We start from the raw sequence: 21,441 nt of genomic DNA, 5'->3' as shown, positions 1-21,441 counted from the left end.
GGGGGGGTGCCGGTGCAAGGCGGGATAGAAATCGGACAAACAGAATCTAATATGTATTATTGGTAACCGATTGAAATGTGTGACCACCCTTGAAGAACTCCGAGACTCAATACAGGGTGGGGCATAAGTCCCGGGATGGCTGAATATCTTTTGAACGAATAGAGCTGGAGAGTTGAAATTTGGGGTACGTACCTGCAGGAAAAAATTTATTTTTTTTGGGAGGGGGGTTCAAAATTTTGATCCCCCCTTCAGGAGGGCCCCCAGCCCCCCGAACTTTTCTTTTTCAAATAGCAACCCCCATCTTGAGACGTATTATTCGAAAGAGCAGAAAAAAAGAAACTTCTTGCCAAAATTTCAAGTTGATATCTCAATTTTTCACAAAATGGCGGCCAAAAAGGGCGGGAAATCGGCCATATCCGATAAACCTCGACGGATTTGCATGGAATTTGATATCCGTGGTTTTTTGAGTCGATAAAAACGAATTCAACGTCGGTTTCTTAAAATTCATAAAAATTTCGAAATGGCGGCTTTGGAAATTACCGGAAATCCTCATTTTTCGTTTATTCTAGACGGACTTGCATGCAATATGGTATCCGGTTGTTTTTTGGGTTGAGAAAAACGACTGTGACATTGGTTTTTTTAATTCTCCAATAGCGACAAAATGGCGGCACAATTTGATTGGAGGGACGGTTTTATTCTTGAAAGAACGGACAGAACAGGAGGAAACTTGCTTTTTAGAACTTCTAAGGCTCAATAAAATTAATTTCCACAAAAAAAAATTAATTTCACAACAAATACTCAAAGTGACAACCTTGCACGACTTCACAGTGCCCCAGGCGTAGGTAGACTGCATTTGACGCGTTGAGCAGACACTGTGGCGAAATGTCCACTGCCTCGGCTTGAATGCTTGCCTTAAGTTCTGCGACCGCCCTGGGCTTGATTTTGTAGACGCGATCTTTCAGGTGCCCCCACAGGAAGAAGTCTAGCGGGGTGAGATCAGGGGACCGCGCTGGCCATGCAATAGCTCCAACCCAGTTAACTCCTTGGCCTATCCATCTCTCTGGAAAAACTTAATCTAGGTAATTACGCGCAATAAGACTGTAATGGGAAGGGGCCCCGTCCTGTTGAAACCAGACTCTTTGAAAGAGGTCCCCAGGGAATAGTTCTTGAAGACGAGGAACGATTGCCGTCTCCAAAAGGTCTCGATATTATTGGCCGGTCATGGTACCCTCAACGAAAAGAGGACCCATTAAGTTCTGCCCCCCAATACCGCACCACACATTGCGGGTTCTGAGTATGCTCTTCTATTTTCCAGTACGGATTTTCATCACACCAATACCGTTCATTATGCTTATTTACGGCACCGTTCAAATAAAAAGATGCCTCATCGGAGAATACGACGTTCTTTAAAAATTCAGGGTCCTCATCCACCTTCTCCGGAAATTGTTCACAGAATTCGACAGGCTTGGGATGATCGTCCTTTTTTAATTCTTGGACCGATTGACACTTGTAAGGGTAGTGTTTTTCCTTATTTAAACCGTATCCGATCGTGTATCTGTTTCGGTGCTCTGCGCGGCCCACTATGGTCCACAGACTGGATTTAACGGAACTTTATTCGAAAATGCACTGCACCGTTATAAAAGGTGTTGGATCTTATGTTTTTTGGGTCGCTGATTTCATTTTACATCTTAGTTTAACAAAATAGTAACATCCTGACCGAGAAACTTAACTTCAAATGTGATTTCTGGCGCTTTTAAGACTGAAGATTTTTTCCACCCTATTTTGACATGTATAAAAATAATAACAAAAGTGTCTCTCGGTCAAGATCAGATAATTCTCATGTATTTTTAGGCGGTAAATCCGGATATGACCTCCGTCTTGGTTCATCGCCCTTAAATTTTCCGGAAAAGCCGATTTTACCCGGAAAAATGGACATTTTTGGTGTTTTTGCGACCGTTGACCTCTGCAACATGTAGGTAAAATTTTTTCCAGGTACTAGATAGTACTATTTCGATGTATTTTGATCTACTGAGTCCGAAAATGACCTTCGTTTTTTCTTATCACCTCTCACTTTTCCGAAAAAGCGACTTCTTCCCGGGAAAATGAGCAAATTTGACGTATTTTTGTCATAATTGCAATTCATGTTAATAAATTATACTGGACTCGTGGTAAAGCGATTCTGTCATGTATATTAAGCTGCTGAATCCGAATATGACATAGGTTTTGGATTATCACCCTGCAGTTCTCCGATAATGCCGATTTTTCCGCGCCTTTTGAGTAAAACCTTTCCCGGACTCTTGTGTTAAAAATACGGTTTAAAATTGATTTCTATGTTTGATATATCGATTCTTATGTATTTTGACTTGCTAAACCCAAATATGACATTAGATTTTTCCTATCACCCCTCATTATCCCGGAAAATTCAATTTTCCTCGGAGAACGAGCTTTTTCGGTATTTTTGCGCCAATTTTCCTATTCTATGGAGTTGTAGCGATTTTCCAAGTTCCTCTTTAGGTCTTCTCTGACGTCTTAAGAAACATTCAACCGGAGTTCAACCTCAACTTGCCTCTTACAACCCCCCGTTTTCCTCCGAATACGGAAAATCGTCGCAAAAATACCAAAAAAGCTCGTTCTCCGAGGAAAATTGACTTTTCCGGGATAATGAGGGGTGATAGGAAAAATCTAATGTCATATTTGGGTTTAGCAAGTCAAAATACATAAGAATCGATATATCAAACATAGAAATCAATTTTAAACCGTATTTTTAACACAAGAGTCCGGGAAAGGTTTTACCCAAAAGGCGCGGAAAAATCGGCATTATCGGAGAACTGGAGGGTGATAAACCAAAACCTATGTCATATTCGGATTTAGCAGCTTAATATACATGACAGAATCTCTTTACCACGGGTCCAGTATAATTTATCAACATGAATTGCAATTATGACAAAAATACGTCAAAATTGCTCATTTTCCCGGGAAAAAGTCGCTTTTTCGGAAAAAAGGTCATTTTCGGATTCAGTAGATCAAAATATATCGGAATACTTTTATTTTGTACCTGAAAAAATTTAACAGTCGCAAAAACGCCAAAAATGCATGGAATATTCCACATTTTGATGTACGGAGGTGCACTCCGAAAAAAATTGATTTCGACCGTTAGGCGCAAAACGGCGCAATTTAAATTGGCATAATTTTAAACTTAAGGATATGTTGAACAAGATTTTTCAATCTGCAAAGCATTAACTAGAATTAAAAAAAAGTTAGAGCTTCCTAAAAATTACGAATTTCACTGATTTCTAGCATTTTTTGGCGTATGTTTGGAGCGTTCAAAAGCATACAAATTTCGGTTCAAAATTAATGAAACGGGGTGAAAAGGAAGTCACTTGCCATCAGGTGGATCCATGTTGCCCAAAAATTTACATAGATGAGGCGTAACTCGGTAAAATAAACACCCTGTAACACACCACCGAATGCGGCTCACAAACAGCTAATGAAGACCTGTCGTGCGCTCTGTTGTTAGGGTCCGTCACAATCTTATAAATCATTATTAGTCAATGGAAACTTAGGTGACGATCCATGAGAGTATGTATTATAAAACTTTAGTGCCAAACTTTAATTTTTTCCACCCTCAAAATTTGACTGAAGTTCCGTTAAATAGGGTCTGTGGACCATAGTGGGCCTTACGAGTTGAAGTTCGCGGATTATCGACACAAGTTAGCAGAGTTTCTTCCGATTTTTCGGGAGATGTCGCAATTTTAGGTCTACCAATGCGCGGCCTATCCTTAACAAGACCATCCTCCCAAAATCTTTTCACAGTTCTCTCTACCGTGGACTGGGAGATTGAAGGACTTTCCACAAATAAATCATTGAAAATGTGACGCACATCGTCATGAGATCTAGTTCTGTCACCATACCCAAGAATGGCTAGCAGGGTCACTCTTTGATTCTCAGTGAGTCGTGGTCCTGCCATTGAAAAGATGATGCACATCCGAGTTTACACAAAAATGACTCAACTAATGACGATAAACGCAAAGAAACCTTGAGAAACCGACTAACTGTGGAGCAAAAATTTGATACTGCAATGGATCAGGAATGATACATGAATGCTTTCTGACGATGGGACTTGGACGGTTTTACCAGTTTTACCCCGATAAGTAAATTCAGTGAAAGCAACCAGTCATAAGTTGCCAAAGCTTTTCCACCGTATCGTAGAAACTGATTAAACAATTTGAGGACCTACCAAAAACGTTGCCAATGCAGGCGGAAACTAAGAAGGCTCAGATGAAAGTTTTTTATCTTTCATCTGTAACAACATTAAGGAGGCAAAAGGGGGCCGGAATTTTTTTTTATTTTTTAAAATAACGGAAATGGCAAATAATTTGGCACTGGCATGACAAGATTGAGATCTAAGCCATGTTATCATCTTGATAGGCCTTGGATTTAAATCTTGATTGATAATTAATTAAAAGGTAATGCTTTAATATACTCGACCGATTTTTCATTATCTTCTAGAAACTAGGCTGCACGCACAGCGGTCCAACTTATCAATGTGGATAGAATTGAATGATTCCCCCCGTCAGGAACTACCGATTCAACTAACACCTGCGACGAATGGTCAAATTTTTGGAAATAGTAGAGAATCATTTCGGAAATCGATTTTGTGGAGTCATGAAACTTCGTGACTTTCAAATAGTCAAACTGTCTCGTGCCATGCGCGGTAATCTGTCTTTTTATCGTCTAACGTACCGTGACTGGTCAAGAGTACTGCGAATATCCAAGGGGTTGTTTCCCGAAAAAAGAGTCTCTAGATAGAACCATGCAAAATCGAAAAATCAAGTATGCTCCTATTCTGTCCGTTCTTTCAAGAATAAAACCATCTATCCGAATAAATTGTGCCGTCATTCTGTCACTAATGGAGAATTTGAAAAACCAATGTCAAAGGCCGGTTTCACACCATTCGGTTTGCCGTCCGGCAGCCCGAATCAGTGAGCAGGTAGAAAATCCGTGACCCGGGCCGCGGAGCATTGACGCGAATTGAGTCTATCACACTTCCCCGGTCCGATTTTTCGTGCGCCGGCGTGCCGTGTGTCAGTGGCTCATTCCTTCACCCGAATCGGTTGCCTGATGGGTTGAAAGAGCATTGCGGCCAATTGAATCTTTCAAGCTCAACCCGGCGGCCCGTTTGGATTCCGCCGAAATTATCAAGCAATGCACACAGTCAATATCACGTCTGCAAGAGCCCAGAGGATGGCTCTTCGAGGAATGAAGCATTATAATATTTTGGCGTGAGCTGCGATTACTTCGTGCATGTATGCTAATTGAGGCTCACTTCCAAACTCATTCCAACAGATTCCAAATTCTGCATTTTCGTAAAGACTTCATCTGGTAGCCAGGTATTTTAGTTTAGTACTGACCGTTATTCCACGTGCAGCTGCGAATCTCTTCGCTGTTCTCATTCAAAGTGAAGATTTATTGAACCTTCCATTTTTATTTGGGTAGTTAAAAAGTATCAAGTGGCAACAGTAGCAATCGAAGTAGTAAATAATTAATTAAAAAAGAAAGAAATTAATAAATAATTAAAAAATAAAGAAGTTAATAATTTCGAAAGATTTAAAATAATTTAAAAAGAAGGAAATTAAAAAATAATGAATAAAGAAAAAAAAAATAGTTAAAAAACTTTTTTCCGTCCTTCCGAAGTTCGGAGTATAATGTAACAAAAGCACCGTGTAAATTCCTTTGAACATTTAAAGGATGTATCCACACCTCGAGGGCGACGTCTCTCTCATCTGCAGTACAAACACCATTTCGCGATAGCTGCAAGTCGACCCATGGTCAAAACGGCACTGACTGCATGTGGCGAAAATCATATTATCTGTGGAATGTATGAAAAACGGATAGCGCGCCGAATAAGTATCAAAAGGTTGCTAGAGATTCGGACATCCTCCACCCGGTTTTCTACCTGCTCACCGATTCGGACTGCCGCACGACAAACCTAATAGTAAGAAACGGCCAAAGTCGTTTTTCTCAACCCGAAAAACAACCGGATTCCATATTGCATGCAAGTCCGTCTAGAATAAACGAAAAATGAGGATTTCCGGTAATTTCCAAAGCCGCCATTTCGAATTTTTTATGAATTAATTTAAATAATAATTAATTTTTTTGAATTAATTTTTATTAATTTAATTAATTTTTAGGAAATCGACGTTGAATTCGTTCTTCTCGACTCAAAAACCCACATAGATCAAATTCCATGCAAATTCGTCGAGGTTCATCGGATATGACTGATTTCCTGCCTTTTTTGGCTGCTATTTTGTGAAAAATTGAGATATCGGCTTGACATTTTGGCAACAAGTTTCTTTTTTATGCTCTTTTGAATGATGCGTCACAAGATGGGGGTTATTATTTGAAAAAAAAAAGTTCGGGGGGCTGGGGGCCCTCCTGAAGGGGGAATCAAAATTTTGAACCCCCCCTCCCAAAAAAAAAAATAGATTTTTTCACTGCAGGCATGTACCCCAAATTTCAACTCTCCAGCTCTAACCGATCAAAAGATATTCAGCCGTCCCGGGACTTTTGCCCCACCCTGTATGGTACCGTAATATGGAATGAATGAGGACAGGCGGGTGAATAGGGACAATTTTTATTTATTTCCGTTTTTTAGTCATAACTCGGTAAGTTTGGCACCTACAGAACTCGTTTTTTTTCGAAAATGCATAGTTTGGCATCCTCTTTAAATAACCGGTGTAATCGGTGTTGTTTAGTGATAGCATAAAATGTCAACATAGCTTCAAAACCAGACCTTGAAAAAAAGCGGTAAAACAAGCGTGATAACATCCCATGCAAGTGGATCACGAATTAAAGAAAAGTTTTTTTTTTATGTTATTACATTTTGACATCATAAGTTACCTTGCTCATCACCAAAAATGATGAAATTTGCTCGATATGTAGGTGGTTTAAAGAATATTTTTCTCCAAAAAACGAGCAGTTGGGAGTCTGAGTATCATAGATTCAGGCACTGGGGAGGGGTTTCTTTGACATTTTCCCCCTCTTATCACATCCTGTGGAATACTTTTATGTACCTATTTCATATTCTGAGAATTTTGAATACTGCCCTGGTTTAATTGAGGAATTTATCTTTCAGATCTCACAATGATCAGGGCGTAAAGGACAATAATTGTCCTTTTGTGACAATTATTGTTATCGGTTTGCTTCTTACTATTTAATTTTTGTTAATTAAAGACATGTTTTTCCGATTCAGATTCGAATTTCACTTTTTTTTAAAACTCAGGTAATGTCTCCATTCACTCTCCAGTTAGGAGAATGGGAACAACGCTTTATTTACATTGAAGTCTGCTGGTGTCCCTATTCACCCCAGTGGAGGATGCATAGGGATAGTGGGTAAAAAAAACAATTTAAAATAGTTAAAATTTTTGTATGATCACGATTTTGGGGGAAAGTAAAGGACTCGAAAGGTCACAACTTCCTATTAAAAAAAAACACGGAATTCTCGAAATCAGTAGGCCACAGACGTGCATTTGTACAAAAAACTGTCCCTATTCACCCCATATTACGGTACCCACAACAGTGAGTAATATCAGTTTTCAAACAAAAACAATGTACTTTTCCTATTTATGTGTAATCGGAAAAGATCAGTTTGATCCTCTAAAAATCGACCTATTTGAAACACCAGAAGCTCATTTGAAAAAATTCAGCAGAGACCGATTTCTTTGATTTGCTATAAATTTATTTCTTCACGAGGTACAAAAGAAGGAAATCAACCTAAAAGGTACTGAATTTAGTGTCTTAAGCATTAATAAGTACGCTCGAGGAAAACCTGATTTCTCTGCAACCAGTGATTCGATCTTAAATAACTTAGGCTTGTCGGAATGCTGCAGTGTAATTGTGAATGATCTGGGCGTATATTGCGCCCTGCAAATCCGGGAAGCGAGCTGCAGCGTCGCGGATATGGGAGGTCAGGATTCGGTGACAGAGTCTCGCAGAGGTGCCGAAAGTAAGGAAAACTCAAGGGACTCAAGCCAGCATGATGGCATCGAGAGACTCATACGAAAGCCAGACCGAAGCGGGATTGTGCAACCGAAGATAGAGATATGTGACTGACTCTATTGACAAGTTTTTCCTACATAGGCAGATTCGGGGACACATCGTACCGGGGAGAAAGGAAGTGTCCAATCTAGGTGTCCTAGCAAATCTGGAAATCGCAAGCCAGTCACCTAGCTCCGTCAACCGCAAGACGGTCAAAGTAGTCATTGGCACTGCCCCGATTTCCGACCGGATAGGAACCTCCCCTTTGGCGCCACGGGCCCAAGTGAAACATATACCCCCCTTATTGTAGATCCATAATACTATTGTGTTATTGAGTTGTGTGTTGGAAGTCGCGCCTTGGTTTAGAACTAAGAGAAAATTACTATTTATTATTACGACTCACAGAGCCATGTTATGGAGTGTGTATCTTAATGACTTAAGTGCAAGTAAAGAGTGTTAAAACTGTGCTAATGTTTTGGATTACTCTCAACCCCGTCTCTCATGGCTTAGAAGTCAAGGTTTGTGGGGTATTGTAAGGAACAGGGGATAGCGTCCAAAGGACAATTGGAGAGTAGGTTTAAAGCATTGCATTTGCAGAAAGTGATTTCCCCGATTTCCTTCTCTTTCATTACTTTTCGAGTTGTTAACAAAACAAAAAAAAACCGATCCTTTCTTTTTATCTTGCACACTATGCTTTTAAAAGCAGGGCGTCTCTCTGGCTCACTTTGTCTAATGACTACAGAGGGCAAATTATTTATTTTTTCAAACTTTTAATGGATTTAAAAACATTAAGATCTAATCTAGGAGAATTCTTTTTTGTTTAACCAATAGGTCCATTCAATATTTTGGGACACCAATTCGAACTTTCAAATGTGTGTTTTTGACGATGTTGAACCATGTACATAAGCCCTTCTTCCAGCATGGTCCTCAATTTCCCAGGAAAACCCAAAATAAATATGCCTGATTCCAGTTTTTAACGTTCTTTCACATTTCAACAGTTTCCAGGTATACACTCTTACATTTTTTATTCTCAATTCAGTCAGAGAACAGAAAATATATTATTTTGTAGCCAATCATGAATGATGAGATTGCAATAATCATGCTGAGATTTCGACAAGTACTCACCTCATCCAAGACAATGCAATAAGCTTCACACAGCATTTTCATGCATTTTTCAACTAATTGGGATAAGAACAGATTGATCATAGATGGATCTAGACATTCAAGCCCATAGTACGTGGGATTTTGTAAAAGCCGCCGGAAAAAGTAGGTCCAAGTGAGGTAATCTAGAGCTTCTTGCCTACTTTTTATGGTTCCTGCCACTATTTCTGCATTAATATGATCAGGTAATACTGCTAACAAACTGGATTCGACAGGAAACGGGTCATACAGAAATTTCTTGTAAAAATTTTTCTTGATATCATGAACCTGAAATTGTAAAAAAATATTTACATGATTCACTTAATCATGACAGACCTCCGAAGGTGTGACTTAAAGTGAGATGAGTCAGTTGTGCTGGTCACAAAATCGTATTTTGATGCTTTGATTCTTGCAGATTAACTAAGAATAATAAGATCTGTCCAAACAGCAACTTTCTGCATTCCATTTTAACAGAGATATCGCCTTTTGAAAAGTCGGGTTTGAAAAGTCATTCACTTTGGTAGTGACACCTTTGATTTCTTCTACCTTGTTATCATCAGTTAGGGAGACGAACATTTGCACTAGTCACTCAACGTGCAACTCAGATGAAAGCAAGGTGGAAGAAACCAAGGGTGTCACTACCGAAGTGAATGACGTCAAAAACCCGACTTTTCAAAGGGCGATATCTCTGCTGATATTGAATGTGAAAAGTTGCTGTTTGGACGGATCTTACTATTATTAGCTTGGCTACAAGAATCAAGCATCAAAACACGATTTTGGGACCGGCACAACTGACCCATTTGGCAAAATAATCAGTGCAAGGTGTAAAGTGGTTTCGGAAAAAACAGAGACAGCAAAATTTCTCAAGGCATTTGTAAAAATTGGGAACTAAGCTAGATACCACCCAACTTATTTAAGACTGGTAGCGGTTTTTCTTATTTATTCCTCGACTTCTTATATTTTTTCTTGGTATTCCTCTTACTTTTCCTCATCTTCATTTTCTCGATCGCCTTCTTTTTCTTCTCATTACTCTTCTCCTTTTCCTTCTTCCTCTCCTTGTTCTACATTCTTCTGTTCATGTCAGGCAGTTGCCTCAGCATACTGCGGAACGCTTGCTGGATTCTTTGTATGCGACAGCACGACGGCTTATGCCTCGTCCCTTTGACCTATATTTCTAATCTGGGGCCACTTCAGGAATGTTGAAGAGTTTTTTTACCAAGAATTCGTGCTTATAGAGCAAAATTACATTAGAATCGATATCCTGCTACCAAGATTACACTTACAGAGAGGGAGAGGTGGAACTCGTGGGCTTACAGAGAGGGAGAGGTGGAACTCGTGGGCTTAGAAAATGCCGTCAATTTCAGGTCGAAAACAAAGACCAAAATGCACGATTTTCTCTGAAGGACTTATGTACATCTTGAGGAGGGCTGCTGCAAAATTTTAAGGAAAAAATGCATCTTCCCCACTGACCCATTTTTTCACACTGCGAGCTGAGCCTGAGTATGCTTCATCATAGGGAAAACAACTTATCGCTCTTGCGGGCGTCCAGAGCAACTTTTCCGGGATTTTAAAATTTTTCTCTACTCTTCTCGACGGTTGTGAAGTGTGCATAGTCCAAAGAAAATCGCTTCGACCAATTTTTTTTTGCTAAGGTAAAGTGAGCCAGTACAACAGCTTTACATACCTAAAGTAATAATAATAATGATAATGATAATAATAATAATAAATCTGCAGGGAGGACTGCCTGTGGCCTGGGGTATTGATGCGAACCATGCCCAACGGGTCTCTTGGCACCAGGACGCTTAGGCTGGTGTCGTCGTACGGAGCCCTGGGATACGAAGCACCCTCCCAGATTAAAGGAGGGGTTGCGATTTGGGCCGAAATCGGCCCCTCCACGGAATTGAGAAATTTTTGGATATACGGCAGTTAACGGTGCATATTTGACAGAAATGATCGAGTTTCGCCGATACTCACGTTTTTTGGCTGCGAAACAGGGGCCTAAACATGGCTCCGAAAGCGAAAATAGCTGAAATTTCGCGTTTTTCGCGGTTCTACCTCAGATTTCGACCTGGGCCCAAAGGCGACGGGTGATGAGCTTCGAATATGGTGTCAAGGACACCTAGACACGTAACATACTTGAATATGATCAACCTTCGCCTTAGGGCCCAACTTCGAAATCGAACTTTTCCAGATTTTTAGCCCGAAATGGCTGAAAATCCATGTTTTCGCGGTTCTACCTCAGATTTCGACCTGGGCCCAAAGGCGACGGGTGATGATGCTTCGAATATGGTGTCAAGGACACCTAGACACGTAACATACTTGAATATGAGTAACCGTCGCCATAGGGCCCAGGTCGAAATCTGAGGTAGAACCGCGAAAAACATGGATTTTCAGCTATTTCGGGCTAAAAATCTGGAATAGTTCAATTTTGAAGTTGGGCCCAGAGGCGACGGTTGATCATATTCAAGTATGTTACGTGTCTAGGTGTCCTTGACACCATATTCGAAGCTCATCACCCGTCGCCTTTGGGCTCAGGTCGAAATCTGAGGTAGAACCGCGAAAAACATGGATTTTCAGCTGTATTTTCGCTATATTTCAACTGCCGTATATCCAAAAATTTCTCCATTCCGTGGAGGAGCCGATTTCGACCCAAATCGCAACCTCTCCTTTTAAGGGTCAAAATCGAAAGTTCGCCAAACGAGCCGAAACCAAGCATGATCGCTTGAAAATGACCCGCTGAGTGCGATTTTTCGGTCGGAAAAGCTCCTCGAGTCCTCTGCTTGGCACTATCTGCGGAAAACGCCTGGCAGCAACAGTGAAAAAGTTGGAAGCTAAAAAGTTGGAAAAGTTCGATTTTGAAGTTGGGCCCAGAGGCGACGGTTGATCATATTCAAGTATGTCACGTGTCTAGGTGTCCTTGACACCAGATTCGAAGCTCATCACTCGTATCCTTCGGGTCCAGGTCGAAATCTGAGGTAGAATCGCGAAAAACGCGAAATTTCAGCTATTTTCGCCTTCGGTGCCATGTTTAGGCCCCTGTTTCGCAGCCAAAGAACGTGAGTATCGGCAAAACTCGATTATTTCTGTCAAATATGCGCTGTCAACTGCCGTATATCCAAAAATTTCTCAATTCCGTGGAGGGGCCGATTTCGGCCCAGATCGCAACCCCTCCTTAAATCTTGCCCGGAAAGAGGTTACGGGCGGACTCTTTTAAATCCTCACCATTTTTGTGGGAAAAAATATGGAAACGCGCAATTTTAAAACGAGAAAAACCCAAAACCACAAAGGAAATACCAACCAATCCGATAATAATACAGAATAATTAACTCAGGCCCCTAAGACAACATGGAAAAGAACACTGAAACAACAGAATCAGCTGAAGCAAACGCCACAGGCCCAAAGCCCACTACCAACTAGCCTTGCCGGTAAGAACACATACACTCAGACTGGGCAAATAACAGAGCGAGTGAGGTGGACCACAGAAGAACACAAAGAAATATTATAGTGCTACTGGTACATCAAAAAGAGCACGAAAAGCTGCAATATAAACACCAAGTATGACCTCTGGAGAAAAAGGAACCCGAACACCCGCTCTCATATAGATGCAAAAAAGCTTGCCACACAAAGACGATTTATCAAGAAACATCAGAAACTAAGTGAGGTACAAATTGAAGAAATCAAAGCTGATGTGCCTGCAGACCTAGCAATACAGTTTGAACCGCACTGAAAGGATGATGACAGAGACACCCAGAACACCATTAACAACCAAAACTCCCCTACCATTAGAAATAATGCAGCCAACCATATCCGGACAGTACAATGGAGCGAAGAGGAATACGAAAAAGTCATATGGTGCCACTGGTTAATTAAGGAAAGTACATGGCATCCACAACATTATTGCCACCTACGAGCTATAAAGGGAACGAAACCCTAACGCCCGCCTACATCTCAACGCTAATACGCTAGCCACGCAACAGAGATAAATCAAAAACAAGAAAAAACTAACCAAACAACAGCTCCAGGAAATTAAAGATGATGTTCATGCCACCGTAGAAGCACTAACTGACCGACACACAACTGAAAGCACATCAAGGAATACCACAAACGATGAGCATCGCCCACCGAGGCGAAAGGATTCAATAAACCTAAGAAAAGTGGAACCAACGCCAGCCACATCTCGAACCAACGAAACCCCAAGAAGGAGTATGCAGCGAAGAATACCAATCCCAGAACCGTAACACATAACAACTCCTCAAGATCAGAACAAGGTGAACACACCAGAGATAACGACATCTTTATCAAGGTTAAGGTGATTCAATGGACGCCATAGTTTGTGTCAGAATGGCATGCGATATATCGCATCAATTGGTTCCATTTTTTCAGCTACTCGTAATTTTTCTCCAATTTTGAGATCGCAATTCTATTGTCAGGAGACTAAAGCACTCACTTACCAATTTTAACAAAGAAATTTCAATGCAATAAAGGCGTGGTTTTTTCAGAGAGAAAATATCGCATTCGAGGGCAGTTTCGATATCAGTATCGAATGCGATGTTCTCTCTCTAAAAAAACCACGCCTTTATTACGTTGAAATTTTTTTGTTAAAATTGGTAAGTGAGTGCTTTAATCTCCTGACAACAGAATTGCGATCTCCAAATTGGAGAAAAATGACGAGTAGCTGAAAAAATGGAACCAATTGATACAATATATCACATGCTGTTCTGACACAAAATATGGCGTCCATCAAATCACCTTAAGGAGTGTGTATCAAGAAGTTCTCAAGATGAGTCTGGAAGACAGAGATCCGATAAGGAAAATAAACGGGGCACAAAAAGAAAAAGAAATCATCATGCGAACCAGCAATGAAGTACAGGATATGCTTGAGAACAAAGAAAATCTTGACTTGTGGAAAATCAACTGCTTGCTCTGAGCTGCAACACTCACAATCAGCGATGAGGCGAACGACCCAAAAGGAAGTAAAATGAACAAGAAAGAAAGTAAGCAAAAAAGAATTGAGTTCAGAATCCAAGACCTGAGGAGGGACCTCTCAGTGCTAGCTGATTTCAAAATAACCACCAAGGGAAAAGAACAGCAGACAACTCACAAAGTCCAATTAATCTTGGACAAATACACCCTGGACGGAGAAGAAAACAGTATAGACAATGTAATGGAACAATCAAGGCAACGCATCGCTGTCTTTGGCCAAAGGATAAGAAGATACCAGAAAAGATCAAAGAATACATTGAGCAACATGATGCAGAGGCAAGCCTTCTGCACTGGGATGTGTGCAGAATTGCAGACACTCGACATCAAAGTAGTCTAAAAATGGTTTGAACATAGGCCAGAATCCGTTACGGAGTCTGAAGATGTCATAATTATATGGAACATGCAAGTTCAGATAGACCGCTACATACAAGGTAACAAACCAGATCTGATCATTAAGGACAAACAACTTAACACCTGCCCATTGATTGACATAGCTGCTCTAGTAGATTTCTCCAAGCACATACAGTAACTCTGAAAAGGAGTGCGACTTTTAGAGTCGGCTAGCGCTGGTCCTGAGAAAGAGCGGACGAGTGCCAGCTGTCCTGTAGAGGACTTGGTTTGTGCGCTTGGAAGCGCTTAGAACACCCCACGAGATAGCTCGGTCGGGCTGGCCCAGTGTGATAGCACTCCGGGCGATCTGGACATGGAAGTCCACGTTGGTTTTTGCGCTTGGAGACGCCGAAGAGACCCCAAGAGACGGCTCCTCGGGCTGGCCCAGTGCGGTAGCGCTCCGGGCGATGTGGGCATGGAAGACCCGCAAGTCGTTGGAGCCGTGGAGAGCTCGGTTAGAGATGGACCAGCGCGCCGATGGATGAGAGCTGTATGTACTTGGAGGTACTTACCGTGGTTGCTACTCTTCTTGCGGTTGAGCTGCGACTGGTGATGAGACGCGCGGCCGCTCGCTTTTTATAGCCGCGACGCGACGCGCGGCCGCGTGATTAGAGCGCGCGACGCGACGCGTGCCCACGTGATGCGTGCGTGGGACGCGGGACTGGTTGCATAAGCAGTACACAGCGAACGGTCCGGCGGTGCGCGCGATTCTGGCATCCAAGCTGATTGCCAGGTTTCTCAGAAAATTGAAATAGAAAAAATGCCCAAAAATTCTATAATTTAAAAATTCGCATTTGCAGACGGAGGAGGCTGGTATAAACATACCGCCCGCCATGAAACCACAAAGGGGGTTTCATTAGGAAAGGCGGAGGCAGAGGCAAAGAGAAAAAGAAAAAGAAACAACATTATTTAAAGAGCTTGGAGACTCTGTATAATACTATGAAATAAGAGCTAGACTTAACAACTAGCAGTTAATGGTGGGTGATCAATCCTCCGCAGGCAAACGAAATAACTTGAGCACGGGTCTCTTGAGCTCGCCGGTGGGAGTACGCACGGTGGCGACTCTAACTTGCCCGTCTTTCCCAGGAAACGTCTGCAACACCCGACCTCTTTTCCAGCAAAGGGTGGGGAGTTGAGGATCTTCAATGAGCACGAGATCACCTTCTTTCAGCGGAGTTGATGTCTTAAGCCATTTATTCCTCTTTTGTAGAGTTTGCAGGTATTCACTACACCATCTTTTCCAAAGTTGCTGAGAGAGAGCTTCCACGTACTTCCACCTCTTGAGCCTGGGAAGAGGAGTGTCCCCGTGTTCTTCCTCTGGAGGGGATACTACAGGCCTGCCTATCAAGAAATGACCAGGAGTCAGAACCTCGAGGTCATTTGGGTCATTTGACATTGGCGTAAGAGGTCTGGAGTTCAAGATGGCCTCGATCCGACACAAAACGGTTTGAAATTCATCCATCTGGAGCTTTTGGTCTCCGACAATCCTTTTGAAGTGTTCCTTCATGCTACGCACTGCTCTTTCCCAAAGTCCTCCTTGAAACGGAGCCGCAGGAGGATTAAAATGGAATTTAATGCCTCTTGCTAGAGCATGCTCGCTTAGATCATTCGACTCTTGGGAAATTAATTTCTTCAAGGCGTTGTCCGCGCCCACGAAGTTAGTTCCGCAATCACTGTACAAGTCCGTGGGACACCCTCGACGGGCTGTGAATCTTCTTAGAGCTGCAATAAACGAGTTAGATGTTAGATCGTGTACAGACTCTATGTGCACAGCTTTCGTGGAGAAGCAAACGAATATGCAGATGTAGCTTTGCACGGTCCGGGCGGATCTAAGATTGTAGGTTTTTACAGAAAAGGGGCCTGCGAAGTCCATGCCAGTATGAGTAAATGGGGAGCTGGGCGTTACACGAGGTGCAGGCAAGTCGCCCATTAGCGGTGCGCTGTTTCTTGGTCTCGCTCGGAAGCACTTGAGACACTGATGAACGCAATGTTGAATTGCCCTTCGGGCTCCGGTTATCCAGAATTGCCTTGTGAGAAGAGATTGTAGAGTTTGGGTTCCAGGATGGTCGAGATCCTTATGATACTCGCGAATAAGCAGCTGAGTCAGGTGATGCTTCCCGGATAACAGGATCGGGTGCCGTTCACCTTCAGCGAGGTCTGCATTCTTAAGGCGACCTCCCACTCTTATTAGGCCATCTTCATCCAAGTACGGACTTAAAGTTTGAACCGGCTTAGCGCACAAGATGTTCACTCCATCTTGAATTTTCTTCAGTTTGAGTAAGTCATCCTGAAAGCAGTCTTCTTGAACCTTCCGGAATAGCTGCAGCTCAGCCTTCTTTAATTCTCCCATGGTTAACTCTCCTCCACATCGTGACTTCTTTGGAGTGATTGCGCGAAGGATGTAAGCCAAGACTCGCTTAGTCCTAGTCCATGAAGAATATTTAGAGAAAGTTTGAATAGGCTTGGAGACCAATAATACTGCAAGATTCTTGCTCTCAGGAACTGAGTCAGTCGCGAGCGGTAACGGAGCTGCAGGCCATTGTGAGGAGTCTTCTCGAAGCCATGTTGGCCCCTTCCACCAGATTTCTTGATTCAAGAGTTCGGACGCTAGAAGTCCACGTGACGCACAGTCGGCTGGGTTGTCCTTAGAAGGGACATGATGCCAAATTACATTGGATAAGAGCTCTTGTATATGGGAGACCCGAATTGCCACAAATGTCTTCAGCTTGTAAGATGGGGTCTGGATCCACTGGAGCACAATTTTAGAATCAGTCCAGGCGTGAATGCCAGAGATATTATAGTATGGATCAAGCTGCTTTGTCACATAATCCGTTAAATCCGCCAACACAGTCGCTCCGCAGAGCTCAAGCCGCGGCAGAGAGATCTTCTTCAACGGAGCTACTCTGGTACGGGCTGTTACCAAGTTCGTGTCATGTGGTGGCTAATTGGTCCTGATATAAATGCAGGTTGCATAACCGACTTCAGATGCGTCACAAAAGGCATGTAGTTGCACAAGGGATTCTTCTAATGCCAATAATCTTGGAATTCGAACTTGCCTTAAGGATGAGAGCGCAAGCATGAATTTGTCCCATTTGGTCTGGAATCCCCCTGGCAGGGGTTCGTCCCAGCCCAACTTGAGCAACCATAGCTGTTGCATGAATGTTTTGGCGAGAAATGTCACAGGTGATACCCAGCCAAGGATGTCGTAAATCTTGGCTATGGCAGAGAGGACTGCTCTCTTCGTGGTAGCCCTGATGGGTTGGTCCACTCGATATGAAAATGCATCTGGTCTTGGGAGCCAATGAAGACCCAACATAGAAAATGAGGAAGTCATAGGATCTTCCCAGGTAAATGGTACCTCTAAATCTTCGTCGGCAATGCCTTCCAGAACCTTTGAGTCGTTGCTGGTCCACTTCCTGAGCGCAAAGTTGCCTTCCTTGAGTAGCGCAATTAACTCCTCGATGAGAGATCGAGTTAATTCAACGGTTCTATCCCCTGAGATCACATCATCGCAGAAAATGTCCTCCAGAATTAACTTGGATGCTCTGGGGTACCGGTCTTTGTAAAGAGTGGCAAGCTCTATTAACGATCTGCTCGACAAGAACGACGAGCTGCCTACACCGAAGGTGACCCGGTTTAGCTGATAGATCTGCACAGGAGCTTCCTTGTTAGGACGCCATAACACCAGGTGGTACCTTCTGTCTTCAGGGTGTAGCGCAATTTGTAAGTACATCTGCCGAATATCGCAGGAGAACACAACCTTGTGTCTTCGGAATCCCATTAGTACGTCTCTGATATCCTTTAGTAGAGAAGGTCCAGTATGGAGCACGCTGTTCAAGGATTCGCCGGTACTTGTCTTTGCACTTGCGTCGAAAACTACTCTAAGTTTCGTAGTGGAACTAGTCTCCTTTATAACGCCATGATGAGGAAGAAAGCAGTGTGAACCCTCCATAACATTGTCCGGAGCAAGAGTCATAACTCCGTTCTTCTGATATTCGTCCATGAATTCCACATATAGCTTGTGAAACTCTGGCTGATGCTTGAAACGTCTTTCTAAAGCCAGAAAACGCCGAAGTGCCTGTGGATAGGACTCTCCCAGCGCGCTTGGAGGCTTTGCGAACGGTAGTCGTACTGAGAATTGTCCGTTGGGCAGACGCTCGACATTCTCACGAAAATAAATTTCAGCCGGGTCATCAGGAGGCTTCGTTGGCTCTCTGGAAGGTATTGTCTCGATCTGCCACAAATTTTGAATATCTTTGCTGAGCTGGGCAATGGAACCTTGTTCCAACTCAGCCATGAGCACCATGGGAGGATGCAATTGCGTTGGAGCAGATCCCATTAACACATGTCCCAACCTCGTTTCAATAAGATAGGGCATATTTGTGCCCAGAGGCCGCGGTTTTCCAATAATTAAGACAGGAAAGAGGTCCGCACCAATTAAAAGATCTACGGGCCCAGGCTGGTTCCATTCTGGGTCAGCCATGGGTAAACCGCGCACTAAGTGCTGCACGTCATCATGGATGAACGTGGAAGGAGTAAAATCAGTGATTTTATCCAAAATGATTAGTTCGTGTTCCCTAGCGAACACTTTATTGTCTACAGATGACAGAGTCACAGTGGCCGTACCACGAGTAGAACTTGGGAGACTGGATATGCCTTGGATGGCTCCTGCCCCTTGGACGATAGGCAACCCTATAGCATGAGTGCATTCGGTCGTAATAAACGTCCCCTGTGCAGCGGAGTCGAGAACTGCTCTCACAATTTTGGAGCTATTGTGAGTTTTTACTCTTACGAGGACGGTGGCGAACATTACTGTAGCCTTCGTTGATTTTTTCGTGCCCATCATCACCTTCTTGGAACTGCTTTTATCTTCTTGACCCATGGAGTAATTCTTGTCTCGGTGTAGCAGAGTGTGATGCATCTCATCGCAGACGTAACACCTTCTAGAGCTCTTGCAGCTATTACTCGTGCAGTCTCCTGGAGAGAGACAGTTTACACATCTTTTCAGAGACTCAACGATTTTCCTCCGATCTTCAGTCTTTTTGGCCTTAAATTGAGCGCATAAAAATAATGGATGCTTTTCTTGACAGCAGGGACAATCAGAATTAGATATTTCAGATTCATTTCGTCGTTTACCACTTGAATTTTGGGACTTGGATGATCCCTTGCCCTTGCGCCATGCCGACTTGTTTGGCTCTGCTTGGTTAGTATTGCTCCTTGACCGAGAATTTGTTCCGACATACAAGGCCTTCTTTTGTGATCGATTATCGTTGCTTGATTTTTCACCTCTTTTAGACGAGACATCATCGATTTTTGCATTTTCCTTCTCCAAGAAGTTCATGACATCCTCCAACGTTGGATAAACAGTGGAATCTGTCCTGGAGTCTTCAAAACGCTTCTTGTGATATGGAGACAATTTCCGCAAAACGACTGCTACCACCATAGGTCCATAATCCTTCGAGTCGTAGCCTAATGCTCGAAGCGCATGCTTATGTTTGTTGATCTGAGTTAAGGCATTAGGTATGTCCTTATCAGAATTGATGAATGGCATATCAAGCAGTCCAAAAAAGTGATGAGATATGTGCTTTCTTGTGTTTTGGTATCTTCCTATCAGCAAATCCCAGGCGACAGCGTATTGATCTTCTTCGGCCTCTATATTCTTTATTAACTCCAAGGCCTCACCCCTGAGCTTAGAAGTTAAATAATGCAGTTTCTCGACTGGCTTCAGTTTCTCATTATCATGGATGGTCGCCTTGTATAAGTTGTAAAAGGACGTCCACTCTGAATAATCTCCGCTAAAAGTAGGAAGTTCCAACCTAGGGAGCCGTACGCCGCCAACGGCATTGTCACCGTTTGATGTTTCCGGTCTCCTGGATTTTTGTTGATAGATTTTTTCTAATGAACGAACCAGCTCGTCATAAGATTTCTGGACAGCAGTTACAGGTACCTTATCATCCTTCACGACGTATACATTTGCCTTTAGGACGGCTGATTGTATTGCGTCGAAGTCGGCCTGCAACTTCTGGATCCTTAGGAGGGATCGCTCGTGATCCCTGTAGTTTTTTTCGCTCAATTCACTCGTGAAAATATCCGCTATACTCTGGGTAGCAGAAAAAATTCTCTCTCGATCCGCCTTGAGCGCTGCTAGTTCGGCGAGGTGCGCTGGAGAACTTTCCCTCGATTTTGGTGTGCCTGGATTCACCTTACCTGAGGAGTCTTGATCACCCGCCATTTCAAATAATTTTTTCAGAAAAATTTAGCTGAATGATTTTTCCTGAAAATTTTAGTTGAGTAATTTTCTTAGGAAAATTAAGTAGAATGAAATTTTCTTGGATGAAAATTAAATAGCATAAAATTTAGTTGGGAGAGCTAAATTTAAGATTCGTACAGAGAACTATTCAACGAATAGTTCCCGGGTTTCGGCACCATGAAAAGGAGTGCGACTTTTAGAGCTAGCGCTGGTCCTGAGAAAGAGCGGACGAGTGCCAGCTGTCCTGTAGAGGACTTGGTTTGTGCGCTTGGAAGCGCTTAGAACACCCCACGAGATAGCTCGGTCGGGCTGGCCCAGTGTGATAGCACTCCGGGCGATCTGGACATGGAAGTCCACGTTGGTTTTTGCGCTTGGAGACGTCGAAGAGACCCCAAGAGACGGCTCCTCGGGCTGGCCCAGTGCGGTAGCGCTCCGGGCGATGTGGGCATGGAAGACCCGCAAGTCGTTGGAGCCGTGGAGAGCTCGGTTAGAGATGGACCAGCGCGCCGATGGATGAGAGCTGTATGTACTTGGAGGTACTTACCGTGGTTGCTACTCTTCTTGCGGTTGAGCTGCGACTGGTGATGAGACGCGCGGCCGCTCGCTTTTTATAGCCGCGACGCGACGCGCGGCCGCGTGAT

General features: G+C 43.0%; 1 protein-coding gene across 8 annotated transcripts in view; it reads right to left on the bottom strand.

The window, feature by feature from the left end:
- The window catches only part of obe (activating signal cointegrator 1 complex subunit obelus), a 376,654-nt gene that overhangs the window by 60,190 nt on the left and 295,023 nt on the right, over positions 1-21,441 (bottom strand). For 7 of the 8 annotated variants that reach the window (XR_011899334.1, XR_011899333.1, XM_072297278.1 and 4 more), the window contains one exon: positions 9,163-9,465. Coding sequence is in view for 5 of the 8 variants with exons in the window: in XM_072297278.1 (XP_072153379.1) it covers positions 9,163-9,465 (303 nt within the window). In the remaining 3 variants the exon portion in view is untranslated. Of the gene's footprint in view, positions 1-9,162; positions 9,466-10,647; positions 10,862-21,441 lie in introns of those variants that run through there. The other variant, XR_011899335.1, reaches the window with a different exon arrangement.

This window comes from Bemisia tabaci, chromosome 2 (genome assembly GCF_918797505.1).
Source record: "Bemisia tabaci chromosome 2, PGI_BMITA_v3".
NCBI classification, from domain to species: domain Eukaryota; kingdom Metazoa; phylum Arthropoda; class Insecta; order Hemiptera; family Aleyrodidae; genus Bemisia; species Bemisia tabaci.
The sequence above is the reverse complement of the archived record's forward strand: the minus strand, read 5'-3'. Positions and strand labels throughout refer to the sequence as shown.